The sequence below is a fragment of the Moschus berezovskii genome, chromosome 3 (genome assembly GCF_049115385.1).
Source record: "Moschus berezovskii isolate FMDL1 chromosome 3, NW_MosBer_1.0, whole genome shotgun sequence".
Taxonomy (NCBI): Eukaryota; Metazoa; Chordata; class Mammalia; order Artiodactyla; family Moschidae; genus Moschus; species Moschus berezovskii.
This window is the reverse complement of record NC_142462.1, coordinates 89,909,097-89,929,247: the sequence shown is the minus strand read 5'-3', so window position 1 is coordinate 89,929,247 and position 20,151 is coordinate 89,909,097. Positions and strand designations below refer to the sequence as shown.

The following is a 20,151-nucleotide window of genomic DNA, read 5'->3' as shown; positions in this document are numbered from 1 at the left end:
ATTCAGCGTTAATTAATTTTAACACTATCAGTTAAGTTATATTTAGCTAAGAACACTCACTTTTGTCTTTTGTGAGTAGCACTGCAGTATTATTACAAAGAGGTAGTCAGGAGGGCAACACAGATACGAGAAGAGAAGAATGATTCAGTGTGCAGATAATTGTTTCAAGTGAAATTTAGCGTGGTATTTTTGTTCCTGTCCTCAGTAGAACTGAGATTTAGCACCTCGAGCTGGCATTTAGCCCCCACCCCCACAAAGGAGGAGGCTGTGCTGGGCGGGTGCTGAGAATGAGCCTCACCAGAATGAAATTATAGCACAGTTCTAACACTGGCAAGAATTTTCTCTGGCCAGCTCTCGGCTGCAAAGCTGGTGATTCCAAAAGAAAGGCAAGGCATTCCTAGAAAGGATCTCCTTCTGGCATTGGCTTCACCCTTAATGAAGAGGTTTGACACGGTCATTTAAAAAGCATCATTCCCAAAGTGGCAACCATTCCCAAAGAAAACACTGGAAGCCAGAATATTTAGCCACAGAAGGGTTATAGTTCTCACCTTAAAAAGTCACCCAGGAGGTTGTCTTCTTGATGGCTTATTCCATAATACAACCAATCAGCTCACTGAAAATGGATAAAACTAAGGAAATTTGTCCTCTCTCCCTGAGTTTTCCAAGTGAGAAAACTTTTTTTTTTTGGCTTTGTTGGGTCTTTGTTGCATTGCAGGACTTTCTCTAGTCCCAGGGCGTGGGGGCTTCTCTCCAGTCGCAGCGTGCAGCTTCTCTAGTTGTAGTGTGTAGCGCAAGGGGTTATTGCAGTGTGTGGGCTTCTCTAGTTGTGGCACTCAGGCTTGGTTGCCTTTCAGTGTGGGATCTTAGTTCCCCAACCAGGGATTGAGCCTGAGTCCCCTGCATTGGAAGGTGGATTCTTAACCACTGGACCACCAAGGAAGTCCCAGAAAACATTTTTATTAATTTATTTATTTCATGCTTTTTTGCTCTGTGGAAAGATTATAATAAAGATAGGGATATGCAAATCTTGCTTTAACCTGAAGCTCAAAATGCTGTAGAACTATTACAACTATTACTCTTTAGAATAGTAGTATGAAATTGTGGTCCATAAGTTCACTGGGCCACTGCAATACTTCTGCCCTTTTTGTTGTTGTTGTTCAGTTGCCTACTCGTGTCTGACTCTTTGCGATCCCATGGACTGCAGCATGCTAGGCTTCCCTGTCCTTCACCATCTCCTGGAGCTTGCTCAAACTCATGTCCATTGAGTTGGTGATGCCATCCAACCATCTTGTCCTCTGTTGTCCCTTTCTCCTTCCTGACCTCAATCTTTCCCAGTATCAGAGTCTTTTCTAATGAGTTGGCTCTTTGCATCAGGTGGCCAAAGTATTGGAGCTTCAGCTTCAGCATCACTCCTTATAATGAATAGTCATGATTGATTTCTTTTAGGATTGACTAGTTTGATCTCCTTGCAGTCCAAGGGACTCTCCAGAGTCTTCTCCAGCACCACAGTTCAAAGCATCTGCCCTTTAGATCCATGTACAGAATAGCACAAGAGAAACTCTGCTCCTGGTAGACAGTGCAGGTGAAGAGAGCACTCCGTATGTAATTCACCCATATGCGTCTCAATAAGATGCAGTAATAGCAATCATAAACTGAATTTGGGGGTTCTTTGTTGCAGTATACACAGGTTGCCTCCAGCTGGTAAAGACCTAACTTACAAAAACAACTTCATAGCATTTTCGTTTGTGTGACACAATATGTTTCCTCCAGTAATTCAACTTTTGTGTTCTAGAATCTAGTTCCATGCCCTCATCACATCTTCTACACACAACTGGAAGGTACTTGATCTCTGGCAGCTTTTGTTTTCTTGCCCACCCAGGGGGAAAAATGACAGCCTCTTTGTGCCAAGGATTTAAGTAGCAGCTCTGTTTTAGTAGCCAAGTTTGATTGTTTTTGTTGAGTCACTAACTTGTGTCTGACTCTTTGCAACTCCATGGACTGCAGCACGCCAGGCTCCTCTGTACTCCAGTGTCTCCCAGAGTTCACTCAAATTCATGTCCATTGAGTTGGTGATGCTATCTAACTACCTTATCCTCTGTTTTCCCCTTCTCCTCCTGACTTCAATCTTTCCTAGCATCAGGGCCTTTTCAAGTGAGTTGGCTCTTCACGTCAGATGGCCATAGTACTGGAGATTCAGCTTCAGCATCAGTCCTTCCAATGAATATTTAGAGTTCATTTCCTTTAGGATTGACTGGTTTGATCTCCATGCTATCCAAAGGACTCTCAAAAGTCTTCTTTAGCCCCACAATTTGAAAGCATCAATTCTTCAGCACTCAGTCTTCTTTATGGTCCAACTCTCACATCTATATATGTACTGGAAAAATGATAGCTTTGGCTGTATCGTCCTTTGTCATCAAAGTGATGTCTCTGAATTTTAATACACTGTATAGGTTTGTCATAGCTTTCCTGCCAAGGAGCAAGTGTCAGTTAAATTCATGCCTGCAGTCATCATCTGCAGTGATTTTGGAACCCAAGAAAATAAAATTTGTCACTGCTTCCACTTTCCCCGCTTCTGTTTGCCATGAAATGATGTGAGTGGATGCCGTTAGGTTTTTCTAATTTTAAGTTTAAAGCCAGTTTTTTCACTCTTCTCTTTCACACTGATTGAGGTTCTCTTTAGTTCCTCTTCACTTTCTGCCATTAGAGTAGTATCATCTGCATATCTGAGGTTGTTGATATTTCTCCTGGCAATCTTGATTCCAGTTTGTGATTCATCCAGCCCAGTGTTTCGCATGCTGTACTCTGCCTGTAAGTTAAGCAAGCAGGGTGGCAGTATACAGACTTGTCTTTCTCCTTTCCCGATTTTGAAACAGTCCGTTGTTCCATGTAAGGTTCTAACTGTTGCTTCTTGACCTGCATACAGGTTTCTCAGGAGACAGGTGAGGTATTCTGGCATTCTATATCTTTAAGAATTTTCCACATTTGTTGTGATCCACAGAGTCAAAGGCTTTCGTGTAGTCAATAAGCAGAATTAGATGTTTTTCTGGAATGTCCTTGCTTTCTCCATGATCCAGTGAATGTTGGCAATTTGATTTCTGGTTCCTCTGACTTTCTAAACTCAACTTGCACATCTGGAAGTTTTTGGGTCAAGTACTGCTGAAGCCAAGCTTGAAGGATTTTGAGCATAATCTTGCTAGCATGTGAAATAAATGTAATTACCTGGTAGTCTGAACATTCTTTGGCATTGCCCTTCTTTGAGATTGGAAAACTGACCTTTTCCAGTCCTGTAGCCACTGATGTTTTCCAAAATTTGCTGACATATTGAATGCAGTGCTTTTATAGCATCATCTTTTAGGATTTGAAATAGCTCAGCTGGAATTCTGTCACCTTCACTAGCTTTGTTTGTAGTAATGCTTCCTAAGACCCACTTGACTTTACCCTCCAGAATGGCTCTAGGTGAGTTGACCACACCATCATTGTTATCTGGGTCATTGAGACCTTTTGGTATATTTCTTTTGTGTTTTCTTTCCACCTCTTCTTTATCTCTTCTTCTTCTGCTGGGTCCTTTCCATTCCTGCCCTTTATTATGCCTATCTTTGCATGAAATGTTCCTTTGATAGCTCCACTTTTCTTGAAGAGATCTCTAGTCTTTCCCATTCTGTTTTTCCCACATTGTTCATTAAAGAAGGCTTTATCTCTCTTTGCTATTCCCTGGCACTCTACTTTCAGTTGAGTGTATCTTTCCCTTTCTCCTTTGCCTTTCACTTTTCTTCGTCCTTCAGCTATTTGTGAAGCCTCCTCAGAAAACCACTTTGTCTTCTTGCATTCCTTTTTCTTTGGGATAGTTTTGGTCACTGCCTCTTGTACAATGTTATGAACTTCTGTCCATAGTTCTTCAGACACTCTGTCTAGCAGATCTAATCCCTTGAATCTATTTGTCTCCTTCACTGTATAATCATAATAGTTTTGATCTAGGTCATACCTGAATGGCTTAGTGGTTTTCCCTGTTTCCTTAAATTTAAACCTGAATTTTGCAATAAGGAGCTGATGATCTGAGTCATGGTCAGCTCCAGCTCTTGTTTTGCTAACGGTATAGAGCTTTTCCATCTTTGGCTGTAAAGAACATAGTCAATCTGATTTTGGTTTTGACTATCTGGTGATATCCATGTGTAGAGTCATTTCTTGGATTGTTGGGAAAGGGTGTTTGCTATGACCAGTGTGTTCCCTAAAACTGTTAGCCTTTGCCCTGCTTCATTTTGTACTCCAAAGCCAAACTTGCATATTATTCAGGGTATCTCTTGACTTCCTTCTTTTGCATTCCAATCCCCTATGATGAAAAAGATATCTTTTTTTTTTTTTTAATTTTGGTGTTAGTTCTAGAAGGTGTTGTAGGTCTTCATAGAACCAGTCAACTTCAGCTTTTTTGGCATCAGTGGTTGGTGCATAAACTTGGGTTACTGTGATGCTGAATGGTTTGCTTTGGAAACAAACTGAGATCATTCTGTCGTTTCTGTTACTGTACCTGAGTACTGCATTTAAGACTCTTTTGTTGACTATGAGGGCTACTCCAGTTCTTCTAAGTAATTCTTGACCACAGTAGTAGATATAACTGTCACCTGAATTAAAGTAGCCCATTCCTGTCCATTTTAGTTCACTGATTCGTAAGTTGTTGATATTGAATCTTGCCATCCCCTACTTGTCTATGTCCAATTTACCTTGATTTGTGGACCTAACATTCCAGGCTCCTATACAATACTGTTCTTTACAGCACTGCAGAGACACTTCAACAACTGAGTATTATTTCCACGTTGGTCCAGCTGCTTCATTCTTTCTGGAACTATAAGTAATTGCCTTTTACTGTTCCCCAGTAGCATACTAGACACCTTCCAACCCATGGGACTCATCTTCTGGTGTCATATCTTTCTGCCTTTTCATACTGTTCATAGGGTTCTCCTGGCAAGAATACTTGCAGTTTCCTCCTCCAGTGGACCAGGTTTTGTCAGAACTCTTCACTATGATCTGACCTGTCTGTCTTGGATGACCCTGCAGGGCATGGCTCATAGCTTCATTGAATATTGCAAGTCCCTTCCCCACAATAAGGCTGTGATCCATGAAGGGGAGTAGCCAAGTGATTCAGCATCAAGCCACCTTTCTGCTGGTTGGGCTCTGATAGAATACCCCTGTCCTAGTAACTGCCTTGACTCTTAACCCTAAGGTCAAGTCTACCTTGTTTTCTGGATGTGTGCTGTGCTAAGTCGCTTCAGTCGTGTCTGACTCTTTGTAACCCTGTGAACTGTAGTCCACCAGGCTCTGTCCTTGGGATTCTCTAGTAAAGAATACTAGAGTTGATTGCCATGCCCTCCCCCAGGGGATCTTCCCTACCCAGGGGTTGACCCTGCTTTTCTTATGTCTCCTGCATTGACAGATGGGTGCTTTACTACTAGTACCGTCTGGGAAGACCCACTTTCTTGATGAGACACCAAATACCTGTCTTGGTCCAGTGCATGAGACTGAATCAGTCCTCCAGGATGGGGTTTCTGGCTTTTTTCCTCAGTTGTCCTAGTTATAAAACCTGGTCTTATGAGTAAGGTCTTGTGACCACTGAGAACATCTTCGGTTTCAGTCTCCTGCTCAGGCCTCTGACTAGGGTCTACTCTAACCTGGGCTCCCTATCAGCTGGCTCTTTTCATGGCTTGTCACAGTGGCTTTGATTTGTCCCCTTTCGTAGTCCCTGGGCCTCTTGGATATTCTGATTCACCTTTCAAACTGGACTGACTGCCCACACCTTCCACTGAAGAAATTGCTAGGAGCACATATGTACTACAGTAGGCTCCTCTGTTCCAGGTCCTGGTTCCTCTCATATTCTGTTCTTCTGCAATTGACCTTGGTCCAATCCTGCTTGAGGTCATGGAGGAAGAGGCTGAGCTTTAATATTTAGAGGATCAAAAATAGATGAAAGGGGGGAATCACACCCTGCATTTAAGAGCAAATAACATTTTTAAGACTAAGAAGACTATAAATATGAAGTTGGTTAGCCCTTGAGTCTTCTAATTCTTTTTGACTTCACTTGGTTTAATATAAAATGAAAACATTTTAACCTCAAATATTTTCAAATTAATATTTCAAAAATCTCTATGTTTTGTAATCATTTTTTTCAAAGGATTGAATAGGTATCTTTCCACATCCCTTGAGACTGAAAATAAATTTACTTTGTAAGTTATTTTTATCTCTTTTTTTTACATTTTAGGTGTTACACAATGACCTCATTATGGAGATGAAGCATCCAACTGTGGGGAAGATATCAGTCCCAGGTTTGAAAATCTTTATTTTTCTTTTTTTTTTTATTTTACAATATTATATTGGTTGGTTTTGCCATACATTGATATGAATTCGCCCCGGGTTTACATAAGTTCCCCCTCCTGAACCCCCCTCCCACCTCCTTCCTCCCTTTATCCTCCCTCTGGGTCATCCCCGCATGCCAGCCCCGAGCATCCTATAACATGCATTGACCCTGAACTAGTGATTCGTTTCACATATGACAACATACGTGTTTCAATGCCATTCTCCCAAATCATCCCACCCTCACCCTCTCCCATAGAGTCCCAAAGACTGTTCTATAAATCTGTGTCTCTTTTGCTGTCTCGTATACAGGGTTATCATTTGCATCTTTCTAAATTCCATATATATGTGTTAGTATACTATATTGGTGTTTTTCTTTCTGGCTTACTTCACTCTGTATAATAGGCTCCAGTTTCATCCACCTCATTAGAACTGATTCAAATGTATTCTTTTTAATGGCTGAATAATACTCCATTGTGTATATGTACCAAAGCTTTCTTATCCATTCGTCTGCAGATGGACATCTAGGTTGCTTCCATGTCCTGGCTATTATAAACAGTGCTGCAATGAACATTGGAGTACACGTGTCTCTTTCAATTCTGGTTTCCTCGGTGTGTATGCCCAGGAGTGCGATTGCTGGATCATATGGCAGTTCTATTTCCAATTTTTTGAGGAATCTCCACACTGTTCTCCATAGTGGCTGTACTAGTTTGCATTCCCACCAACAGTGTAAGAGGGTTCCTTTCTCTCCACATCCTCTCCAGCATTTATTGCATGTAGACTTTTGGATAGCAGCCATTCTGACTGGTGTGAAATGGTATCTCATTGTGGTTTTGATTTGCATTTCTCTGATTATGAGGGATGTTGAGCATTTTTTCATGTGTTTGTTAGCCATCTTTATGTCTTCTTTGGAGAAATGTCTGTTTAGTTCTTTGGCCCATTTTTTGATTGGGTCATTTATTTTTCTGGAATTGAGCTGCAGGAGCTGCTTGTATATTTTGGAGATTAATCCTTTATCAGTTGCTTCATTTGCTATTATTTTCTCCCATTCTGAAGGCTGTCTTTTCACCTTACTTATAGTTTCCTTTGCTGTGCAGAAGCTTTTGATTTTAATTAGGTCCCATTTGTTTATTTTTGCTTTTATTTCCAATATTCTGGGAGGTGGGTCATGGAGGATCCTGCTGTGATTTATGTCAGAGAGTGTTTTGCCTACGTTCTCCTCTAGGAGTTTTATAGTTTCTGGTCTTACATTTAGCTCTCTAATCCATTTTGAGTTTATTTTTGTGTATGGTGTTAGGAAGTGTTCTAGTTTCATTCTTTTAATAGTGGCTGACCAGTTTTCCCAGCACCACTTGTTAAAGAGACTGTCTTTTCTCCATTTTATATTCTTGCCTCCTTTGTCAAAGATGAGGTGTCCATAGGTGCGTGGATTTATCTCTGGGCTTTCTATTTTGTTCCATTGATCTATATTTCTGTCTTTATGCCAGTACCATACTGTCTTGATGACTGTGGCTTTGTAGTAGAGCCTGAAGTCCGGCAGGTTAATTCCCCCAGTTCCATTTTCCTTCCTCAAGATTGCTTTGGCTATTCGAGGTTTTTTGTATTTCCATACAAATTTTGAGATTATTTGTTCTAGTTCTGTGAAAAATATCGTTGGTAGCTTGATAGGGATTGCATTGAATGTATAAATTACTTTGGGTAGTATACTCATTTTTACAATATTTATTCTTCCAATCCATGAACATGGTATATTTCTCCATAAATCTTTATTTTTCTTAACTCCTTTCTTCATAAATTTATTCCATGTGCTGATATCTCCATGTAACTGATGAGCCTCCAAATAGCTTGTAAAGACATTATCCAAATTTTTTATTTTGGATAAAAGGGGAATCCTAGAATCATACCCAGAAGCATGTTTGCTAAGGCTATAGACTTGTGTCTTCACTATGATTGTCTGGGTGACAAAAAGTGCTTGTATTACATAACTCCATATTGTGGAATCATGGACTCACATAAATGCTGTGTGTCACTGCCAACAGATAGATGGCAATAGATGTGGAAAATATTATGAAATTGTATGTGGTTCATATGAGAATGAGAAAGCAAGCCAGGCACCATAGAGGTGGTGTCCAAGCAAGGCTATTGACTTCTCAGGCCAGGGCTTTTTTTTTTTTTTCTTCCCATACTATGGTTTAGGGTATGGATCTTAGCTTTGTTGAGATCAAAAAACCAAATGCTTTCAGTAAGTCCAGAATATATTGAATTTGTAGAAGTTTACTTATACCCAACAGACTCACTGAAGACATTTTGGCCTTAAGGTAAATGGACAAGTTTTTTCAGGTCCAGGGAGAGTTCTCTTTCCAGTAGCCGGAAGTCTCAGGCCTAACTCAGAGTATCCAAATTGTAGTGACAGCTTGCAATCAACCCATCGGCCCTCATAGACCATACTTCTCTAGTAATCATGAAATTACTATTCCTTAGATCTGCTGTATCTGTTCTGGCCACTGCTGGAAAGCTCCTCCACGTACTTGTCCATCGAGTCCCTTTCTTTCCAAACTATACGCAAATCATTCCCTTATTTTTTCTTTAATTCTAACAGAGAAAAATAAAATTAGTTAGAATATAACTTTGGTTATTGTTTTCCTGAAAGTATATCCTGTTTGCCTTGCTTGAAATTTGAGTATTTCTCAAATCCCTCAGTCACCTCAGTCAAATAGCATAAGTATTTACTTCTATAGGTATCAGATCTCATTTCTTGAATAACTGCTGTTATTAAGTTGTTTGGGGTATAATCTAATTATAAGATTTGGGAGCAGCTGGATAAAAATGTCCCAGAACAGATTAGACATGGCCATTGGCCAAACGAAAAGAATGAGAGGAGGGAAGTATGATGAATAAAGCATACTGGAGGAAATTCTGATATTCAAGAGTACACAGAACATTATATTGAATTAAGGGAGGTGAGTAAGAGAGAGAGTAGGTATAGGTATATCAGAGATTGGGATCACATATTAACAGGGACATGCTTTAGGGTATGGGACTTCCCTGGTGGCTCAGTGGTAAAGAATACGACTGCCATGCAGGGGATGTGGGTTAGATTTCTGGGTCAGGAAGATTCTCTGGAGAAGGAAATGGCAACCCACTATAGTATTCTTGCCTGGGAAATCCCATGGACAGAGGAGCTTGGCAGGCTACTGTCTGTGGGGTCGCAAGAGTCAGACATGACTTAGCAACTAAACCACCAACACAGCTATGGGCTATAGAAAAGTAGTGAAAAAAAAACAGCATGTTGATAAAAACTAAGAAAATTATTTATTTATTTATATTATTGAGTATATATTATGTGTTGATAAAATTCACAGATGTACAGCAATCTCTTTTAAATCTCCTTTTGGAAAATTTTATTTTTGTTTCTTTAATTTTGATAGGACCTAGGTGTCTTTTTGCTATGTCTATCTTATTGAATAACCTTATATTCTCTCTGTAGAATTATCAACAAAAGAAGTCTCAGATTTGAGGTGGAGTGCATGTGTTTAGATTATTTTTGGAATTAGTATCTGAGTGTCTTTTGAGGGCAGCACATCTGGACTCCCCATGAAGGGAAGAGGCAATTCCACTCACAGACATCAGATAAAAAGTTACTATTCAGTGTCTCAGTAGGAGGCTACTCAGATAGGAAAAGAGATATTAAATGCAAAGAGAATTTATCAGTAAATAATTAAATGTTTTTTCTGTGGATTGTCATTTTCATTGATTTTATTTATCAATGATAGTTCTGCATTTCTTTGTAAGGGATATCCTCATTGGAGACCTCATGAATACCATAGAAATAGCTCAGATTTTCCCGTAATGCCTCAGTGAGTTGAATTTACCAAAACAGGCAAGGTGAGTAGAGTTAAAAATGATTTTATGCTTCACTGTTTTCTAGTTAGCCAGTGGAGACACATTTTTGAATTCATTAAATGTAGCTCTACAGTTTCACATATATATCTGCATCTTTATATTTACAGTGACAATCAATTAAAACTATTTATTTATATGTCCTTTGTTATTAGTGAACCTCTTGTGAACAGTACTGAATTTTCTATACGTTGCACTTGTTTGCCTGAAGGATTGTTTGTCTTAGTCATTACTAGAAACTTGTTTCTTGGAGAATAATATTTATGGCACCTTTTAAAGAGAGGTATAAATCCCAGCATTCCCTCAGATTCTCACATTAGAGGTTCTCTATAGGAGATGCTAATTGATTAAAACCTTAAAACTGCTAGTCCACCAATGTTGAATACACTTTTAACAGAGATGGGAAATTATTTACCTCTTCAAAATTTCTTTTTGCTGCTTAAATAATTATTGTCAGCACTGAATACATTGCTCCAATATTTATAAGCATTATCCATATTAAAAAGAACCAAGTAGTATAGTCCAAACTGTCTCCTTTATTAATTTATATCTATTGTAACATGCTATCTTTTCATATAATTTCCCACTACCTCCAATCTCTAGTAAACAATTACGAAACTTAATTTGTGTATATGCATGTCAGAGTTAAAGCTTGCTAACTAGCTAATGCTCATGAATTACCTGTAAAAGTGAGTTGTAGTTTTGCTAATACCGGTGTTCTTTTTCCATACATTGTTTGTTAAACTACTATCTCATTTGACCTTTATAGTCTATTTTACAGTTAAAGGTAGAGAAAAAAAACTGATTACTAATTGGAGTAGAGTTGAGAAAATGCATCCTGTCTCTTTTTGCCCAACTTGAGTCATCCGGTGTTCTGTGATTCCCCATTGAGTGGAGTAGTCGTTAGTTTTAGCTCACCATTAGTTTAGTGACAGACATGTCATCACATTGGGCACAAGTTACTAATTTGCTCACAATTAACTGAGGTAACCTGGTTCAGTAATAAAACCTTTAACACACCCACATTCACACACATAACTCATCACTAAGCCTACCATGTTCCACACACTCTGTGATATTCTGGTAGTAAGGTTGTACCCAGGACAGGCCCAGTCACTCATGGAACTTACAGTTTGCCAGGAATTATTTTTTTTGAATAATAAATTCAGAAAAATGAGATGGGCATTTCCATGGAGAACCAGAGACAACAGCAGAATAATCTGAAAGCTCAGATGAGAAAGACCTCGCCTAGAGTGCAGGTCAGGAAAGCTGTCCCTGAGAATGAAATGTAGACAGACATATGACTGATGACCAGTTGAAGCTGGGCCAAACTGCTGTGGGCTGAGGGAGGGGTGTGGAGATGCCTAGCGAGGTGCTGGAGGAACTGAGAAAGGGCTGGAATAGAGCTGACTCTGGAGAGGTAGCCAGAGGCCAGGACAATAAGACCTCAAGAGGAGCTAATGATCACATTAGAGACAAATCAAAATGTAAAGGAGGTCTAGGGTGAGGTCTCCGATCTCAACCACCTGAGCCGTGAGTGGAGGCGGTGGGGGCGGGGTGGGGGGGTGGATAAGACCTAGAGGAAGAGCTTGGGAAGAATCTCAAACCTATTTTCGGCAGATGCTCTCATTGACGGCTTTTAGGAGTGATTTCTAAAATGGTTCTAGATTCATGGAAAATTTTCTTTTTCTTTTTTAAAAATTGGAATCTTAGTTCCCTGACCAAAGATTCAACCTGTGCCCCATGCAGTGGAAGCAAGGAGTCTCAACCACTAGACCACCAAAATTTTTTGTAAAACTTCTAATGTCCTGAATTTTAAGCTTTGAAGTTGAAAAAACTTTCATTTGTTAATTAGTGAAATGAAAAAAAGGACATTAAATTTCATACCACATTTCCTCAGTAAAAGGCCACCATATAAACATCATCTTATTTGTGACTTTAGTGGGAAGATCTTACTTACACTAGTTGTCACATACGGAAGGAGTGCCACTTTCCACTGAGCACATTTTCCATTTTCATCTTCTTGTGATTACCACTGGCTACTGACCTTTTAGCCAAAAAGGAACACATTGTCCTTCTATGTACTGTGTAGGTGCCAAAACGGCCGTGGTGCTGAGTTCCAAATTTCAAAGGATGTCACTGAAATACAATTTGATGCATAACTCTAAAGTTTCTCACCATAACTTGCTCCCGATACCTCCTGGTGAATGTGCGTGGTCGTTATTTGATTCTAGTAGCACTTCTGGGAAGTATTTGAGTGGTGAGTGTGTCAGGGTTGTGAGAAGGCAGCAGTGTTCTATCCTACAAAATGATTTTAAATTGAATTACCTTTGCCTGCTGGTCCCCTGATCTGTTTTCAGAAAGCAGCTTCAAATTCTTTTAAATAAAATTTTCTTAAGTTTTTTTCCCTCATAGTATTTTAATATTCATATTTGGAACCTGAAACAGTTTTTAGCTAGTGGGTATTGGGTGCAAGGAGAACAGTCATTGCTATTAATGTTGTTTAGTCACTAAGTCGTGTCCGACTCTCTGTGACCCCATAGACTACAGCACCCCAGGCTTCCCTGTCCTTCACCATCTCTGGGAGTTATGAATTAATGTAGCTCAAACCAAATTATCAGAATATTGACATTTCTATTTTATGGCTACTTTTTTAGAATTTGAATGTACTTCTTTATTGGATGATCTAACATACTGTATTTCTGTATGTTTTGCAAAACTTTTTTTTTAATAAGTGATGATCTGAAACATCTTACTTTTGTAAGCTCCTGAAGGGCAAAGACACTGTCGTTTTAACTCTAACCAACACCCTTTATACCACAGTAGTACTTAACAGATGTTTTCTGGATGATGATTAGGATAAACAACTATTAGATGAAAAATAACTAAAATGACTTTTGACAATTTAAAGCAGTATTTTTTTTATGAACCGATTGGCTACCTATGCAAGCTATCTAAAAGAGATTTACTTTATGTCTTTAGTTTGTTTCCAGTTTGAAGTACATATATTAATTGGAGTGACCACCTTGCAGTTACAAATCTTCCTCTTCTGTGCTATACAAGGCTTCAGCTTGCTTTTTAAAAAGTTACTTTTAGCTTTCTTTCTTACCTTTACATAGAAAATTAGATGATGTTTCAGAAATCACAAATCCTCAAAGTTTAGTTAAATTACTATAATGGATAACAGTCGTGGGGAAAAGTCACAAATCTTACTAGGGAAAAAGAGAAATTAAAGAGGAACAAAAGTTTCAGCTTATATTCCTCCATAAAGTTTAAATATGTTGGTTCTTATAAGGAATTCTAAGTAAAACCAATCTGAGAGTGAGGTAAGTTATGTCTTCCAGGTAGGAAAATCTTTTAGATGACAACAGGAAGAGTGTGTAAAGTTTTCATGTTGTGTATAGTGTATAATCTATCTTCTAGAAAGAACATACTCCTTTGGGGACCACGGCTAGGCTGCAAAAAAAAAAAGAGGACAAAGATGAGAAGTTTCTACAGTGTGTTAACAGAATGAGAAAGCTGGCAGGGAAGTGGGTTTTCAAATAGACTAGCCATGGTACTTCCCAAAGCCCTCAATTAGTTTAAACTTGATTAAACTCTTAACCCATGGCAATGCCCTGAGAGCTAAATAAATCAGCGTATTCTCAGATGATTTGACATTGAGTGCCTGCAGCCTTCTCTGGAAGTCCCGTTACAGTGAGACAGGGCCGTAGACATTATTACCATTCAGTGAGAAATGAATAGCTAGAGTGACTTTCCTTCCTACGAGAGCAGGGAGGAAACAGGAGGAGTGAATAGCATCCCCAGGAATGTCTTTCCATCAGGAACTGGAGAAGCCCTAAGAGCCAAGTTACTGTCGCTGATATAACTTAGGGATCTCCATCAACGATGCTTATCTGTGCTGTGAGGAAGAAATATTTCGTGAGAGCTGGACTTTCATGCTCAGGGAATTTACGTTCCTGTTATTTGGAACTGGGAAAGTGGCCAACATCTCAGTTGTTACTCGTCAACCATCCTCATCAACCCTGACACTAAGATAAGTGAATCTATCTAAAGGACCAGAAATTCATGTTACAAATCAGTCCTAAGTTATCAGTGAAGTTCTGGGGTGCATAGTTGTTTTCACTATTAGAAATTCATATTTCCAAATATGGCTAAAGAATTTTCCTGGATACCTACTTAATTGGACTTCTACATTGTTTGGGGTGTTTTCTCAAGTATCATTGTATGGAATGATCCTTGAGGTTAAAGGTGTATTTGACATCATCTGAGTCGACCACTGAATGTCGAAACAAATCTAGAAATCAAAGCAAAATAAAATAAAGACATCAAAAACCACAGGGAAAGTGGAAGTTTCACTGATAGTACAGCAAGTTTTGTTATTTTTGTCTTGAAATTTGGATCAGACATTTTCAGGGATCAATTCTTGAGTCTTTGCTGTAATTGCTACTTCCAACTTTCATTGGGTACCCAGAGAAGTCTTTTTCTGGATCAAATTTAAATACTGAATTTATGATAGATCTTTCAATAATAAATTAATTAAATGTAATTAGGCATGGGGTCTCAAAGAGTCAGACAGGACTGAGCGACTGAACTGAACTGAATTGAGGCATGTAAATTGGGCTTCCCTGGTGACTGATGTGGTAAAGAATCCACCTGCAATGCAGGAGACCTGGCTTCCATCCATGGATGGGGAAGATACCCAGGAGAAGGGAATGGCTACCCACCCCAGTATACTTGCATGGGAAGTCCCATGGACAGAGGAGCCTCATGGGCTACAGTCCATGGAGTCGCTAAAAGTCAAGCACGACGGAGAGACTAAACACAGGACGTGCATGTGACACATGTACATTGGTTGGAGGAGTAAAATCAGACACTAAGTAATAATTCAATGCACAAGGCTTGAAATTATCTTTCAGTTTGGACTTCCATGTTGTGGAATTAACTTGGATTATTAAGAAGTGACATTAATTTTGCCTCCAAGTGGGCTTCAGGCTAGAGGAGTTGCTTGACCTCATTGCCGGGTTTATTCCCGACTGAAGAAGGTGACTTTAGTCCTCTCTGAAAGAGGAAAGGCTTGGTGTTCCTTTAGCATTGACAGGTACGAACTCTATGGTCCATGAAAAGATGGCAGTTGGGCTGAATTCCATGGGAAGATTGTTCTCCTTAAATCCATTTCCTTAAGATGTCAAGATTAATTCTGTTAAGAAGACTTAAACATTAAAAAAATATCAGTAGAGTAAACCACCTTTTGATATAAAAGGATTATAGTTGAATTTTGACTAGGCACACACTGTACTGTAAATACTAATAAGAAGTGTTGGTGGAGGCAAAGAAATGGTAGTGAAAGGGTTAAATAAGAACTTTCAGGGACTTGCCTGGAGGTCCTGGTGGTTAAGACTTTTGCCTTCCAGTGCAGGGGATGCAAATTCAATTCCTGGTCCAGAGCTAAGATCCCACATGCCTTGTGCAGAAAAAAACAAAACATAGAAGCAATATTGTAACAAATTCAATAAACACTTTAAAAATGGTCCACATCAAAATAAAAAACAAAACACCTTAGATAAACCCTTCAGATAGTTAAACCTAACCAATGAGTCATTTGCGATATCCCACTTACACCATCACCTTCCAACTTCATGGATTTATTTGGCATTGAACTGGGTCTGTGAGATTCATTGCTTGTCTTTTCAGCAGGAGTGAATGCTGTCTTCTGTGTTAACTGTGTACTGACTTTTATGGAACCCTGTCTCCCAACAGTCATATCTTTATCTGGCATGGCATGAGCCATCACTGTGTCCCTGGGCTCGTCCTTTGACTGAGATTAGGGCACTGCCTCGGAGAAGGCAATGGCAAGCCACTCCAGTACTCTTGCCTAGAAAATCCCATGGATGGAGGAGCCTGGTAGGCTGCAGTCCATGGGGCTGCTAAGGGTCGGACACGACTGAGCGACTTCACTTTCACTTTTCACTTTCCACTTTCACACACTGGAGAAGGGAATGGCAACCCACTCCAGTGTTCTTGCCTGGAGAATCCCAGGGACAGGGGAGCCTGGTGGGCTTCCGTCTATGGGGTCACACAGAGTTGGACACGACTGAAGTGACTTAGCAGCAGCAGCAGCAGCAGCAGGGCACTGCCTAGAGGAGGAGGCATGAGGGACCTTGAAATGCTTTACAACTTGTCCTTCATCAGAACATCATGTAAGTCACTGTGGCTATGTAACGCTTGGAGTGGATGACCTGTTAGACCTCCTCAGAACCCCGTGTCTGTTGAAACTGTTCCTATGAACTCTGTATTCTAGCTTATTGCTAGAAATCATGTTTTTCAAACAATGAAGCAAAAAAAAAACCTAGTTTTAATTAACTTAAAAATTAAGAAAAAGTACAAGACATCTGGGGAGATTTCAGAAGAGTATATGGTGAAATAAAAGCACCAAGATTCTTTAGCCACAGAAAGAGAAATACAACCCTACATAGATTAAAAAAAAAAATCCTCAACAGTTTACGTCCCATAAACTTGTAATGAACTGCTTTCTCTTTGTTGCTGGGCCTTCAAGTTAATATGTTACCTTAAGTAACTGACTTTACCTTCTAGTGCCTTTTCTTGCTTTCATGGGATTGATCTTTGCATTCTTTTAGCTTAAAAGAAAAATATAATTTACATTGTTGCATATAAATGCCTTTTGTGAATAGATTTTAATAACATCATTGCATGTGGAACATTCAAATTTGAAACAGATTTGTCTATATGTACTGTATATATGAGTTGTTTATGCATATGATTTATTTAAACTCTAGAAAAATTCTGTAAGCCATACATTATTATGTCCATTTTATGGGATGAGAAAATTGAGATTTACTAAGTGTTACAGCACCAATTGGAATCCAGGTCTGAACATCTCTGAAATCTGTCCTCTTTTTTTCCCATTTCCTATTGTCTCCTAAAGTTGAGCCAAAAGAGAAAGTTGAACCAGTTATTGAATTTTTTTATCTTACAACTTTAGTCTCTAAAGACTGATTAATATATTTTAAAAGTTTCATTTAAAGATGAGCTTGGAAATGTAAGAATGTTTAAATTTCAGTAATTTAAACTTAGATTGAGCTTCCCTCCTTTAGGGATTAAGTTTGTTTTTTAGTCTATTACTATGTTTCTATGAAAAAAGGTACACCAGAAAATATATTGTTAGGCCATTTCAGTATTCTCAAGAGCATATAAGTGTAAATGCACCAAAACATGTGGATTACATTTCCCTCAAGTTGTACTGTTTTCACACATTAACAGAAAAGCAGTTTCAAAGGGGCGGGGTAGAAATGTTTGGGAAATATATGCACATTTCAGTCATCAAAAGACCCACGGTGCTGAGCTACCACCTTGACTTACCCAGATTTCTCATCTTTGCAGTGATCTGTCCTTGATACAAGGGCAGATTTCTTCTTGCTCACTGGGGGCTGGTTTTGTTTCCAAGTTCAAGCCAATTTCCTTAGAGCAACTTTAATTAACCTGCAAACAGTGTTGTGTTGATATAAGAACGTTACCGTGATTTTTCTCCAAGTGAGTGGTTGATACTATGGCCAGAGCAAGAAATTAAAAATTAGGGACTTCCCTGGTGGTTCTGCCTGCAATGCAGGAGACTGGGGTTCGATCCCTGGTCAGGAAGATCTACTGGAGAAGGAAATGACAACCTACTCCAGTATGGACAGAGGAGCCTGGCAGGCTACAGTCCATGGGGTCTCAAGAGTCGGACACAACTTGGTGACTACCCCACCACCACCACCACCACAACCACCTGATGGTCCAGTGGATAAGACTCCATACTTCCACTCTATGGGGCACAGGTTCAATCTCTGGTTGGGGAACCAAGATCCCCCATGCCATACAGTGAGGCAAAAAAAAAAAAAATTAGTGACAAATTCTGTATGATTCCGCTTATATGAGGGACTTAGAGTAGTTAAGTTCATAGAGACAGAAAGGAGAAAGGTGGTTGCCCAGGTCTGGGTGGTGAGGAATGGAGAGTTAGGGCTTAATGAACAAAAAGTCTCAGCTGGGGAAGATGAGAAAGTTCTGGGGATGGATGATGGTGATGGTTACAACAGTGTGAATGTACTTAATGCCACAGAATTGCACACATATGAAAAAAGGTGGAAATGATACACTTTATGTTACATATGTTATTGCAATAAAATACATGATTGCTAGAAAAAAATTAGTTAACTTCTAGGCTGTTTTCCCATTTCATGTGTTGTACATGTGTGGTATAGAGTGGAGTGTGTTTGGGCATCATCAGGGGATTCTGAGTACAAACCCAGCTCTACAAGAAATGGTTGGAGACACTAGACAGCCTTCCTAATTTATCTTAATGACATCTGTCTTCTCTGTAATATGAAGATCAAGCACTTCCTTCACTTACGATAATTAAATAATAACACATGCCAAGGGCTCAGTGAGTAGGAGTAAGTGGAAGCACATCATAGATAATTAATAAACTCAGAGCAATATCTACAGTAGCCATGACTCTTGGGGGAAAATAAAACTAGCCACATGATTAGTTATTTTTCAAACAGGGAACATTGGAAGAATCATGCATATTTCTCTAAAGAAACAGAGTAAAATAAATAATTTTTTAATTTGTTTTTTGATTTGTTCAACTTTTGTTGAACAAACATTTCTCTACCGTCTACTCTGTGACAAGTGCTGACTGACAAGGAGCTTGTCTAATGGGGCATTTGACAGTGACCAGACAGGTGAGTCACATTGGCCATATGGAAATCTTGGGACTCTCACTGCCAGATGTGTGTTGGGCCAAACCAGCCCCTTTATCTTCCAGTTTTGGAGCTCTTGGATAAATATGTTGTCTGTAGAGTCAGTAGACACCACAGCCGTGTGAGTGCGTCCTCCAAAAACAGCACTGTGCTAGACAGATCACTCAGGTGAAAACAGTGATTCAGAGATCACAAATAAGAACATAACAGCTTGTTTAGAGAAAATGAGAGGAAAACCACAATATGGTGCAGCATTTCCAAAATATACTCTGCAGAAACTACTTTCTGAGAGTCCTCATAGATGCCCCACCAAGAAATGACTCTGTTGTCCCAACAAGTTTGGGAAGCTGCCTTAAACAAAGGTCTGTGGATTTTCTTTCCTTAGACGTTTCTCAGATCCATTAACATTCTAAGATAGCTTTGAGTCTTTAAGAGGGAGATGTCCAGTTTCCTTAACTTATTTGACAATGGAGCCCTTTTCTTACCAGAACTCTTATTAAGATCCCATGGAAAAGCATGTTGTGGGTTACCACACTGAGAACATGTGTACCTTGGAGCCACGTGGAACAGATTTTAACGGTCATTCACTAGAAAAATTAGCTAGTTGACACTAACAAAGGGTGAGACAGCCAAAATAGAAAGCTGCACAGAACTGTACAAAAAAGATCTTCATGGCCAAGATAATCACGATGGTGTGATCACTCACCTAGAGCCAGACATCTTGGAATGTGAAGTCAAGTGGGCCTTACAAAGCATCACTACGAACAAAGCTAGTGGAGGTGGTGGAATTCCAGTTGAGCTATTTCAAATCCTAAAAGATGATGCTGTGAAAATGCTGCACTCAGTATGCCAGCAAATTTGGAAAACTCAGCAGTGGCCACAGGACTGGAAAAAGTCAGTTTTCATTCCAATCCCAAAGAAAGGGAATGCCAAAGAATGTTCAAACTACCACACAATTGCACTCATCTCACACTCGAGTAAAGTCATGCTCAAAATTCTCCAAGCCAGGCTTCAGCAATATGTGAACCGTGAACTTCCAGATGTTCAAGCTGGTTTTAGAAAAGGCAGAGGCACCAGAGATCAAATTGCCAACATCCGTTGGATGTTCCGGAAAAACATCTATTTCTGCTTCATTGACTATGCCAAAGCCTTT

General features: G+C 39.5%; 1 protein-coding gene across 2 annotated transcripts in view; it reads left to right on the top strand.

The window, feature by feature from the left end:
* Positions 1-20,151, top strand: part of SUGCT (succinyl-CoA:glutarate-CoA transferase) — a 791,249-nt gene that overhangs the window by 675,948 nt on the left and 95,150 nt on the right. For both annotated transcript variants that reach the window (XM_055421153.2, XM_055421151.2), the window contains one exon: positions 6,248-6,311. In XM_055421153.2, coding sequence (XP_055277128.2) covers positions 6,248-6,311 — 64 coding nt within the window. The remainder of the gene's footprint in view (positions 1-6,247; positions 6,312-20,151) is intronic.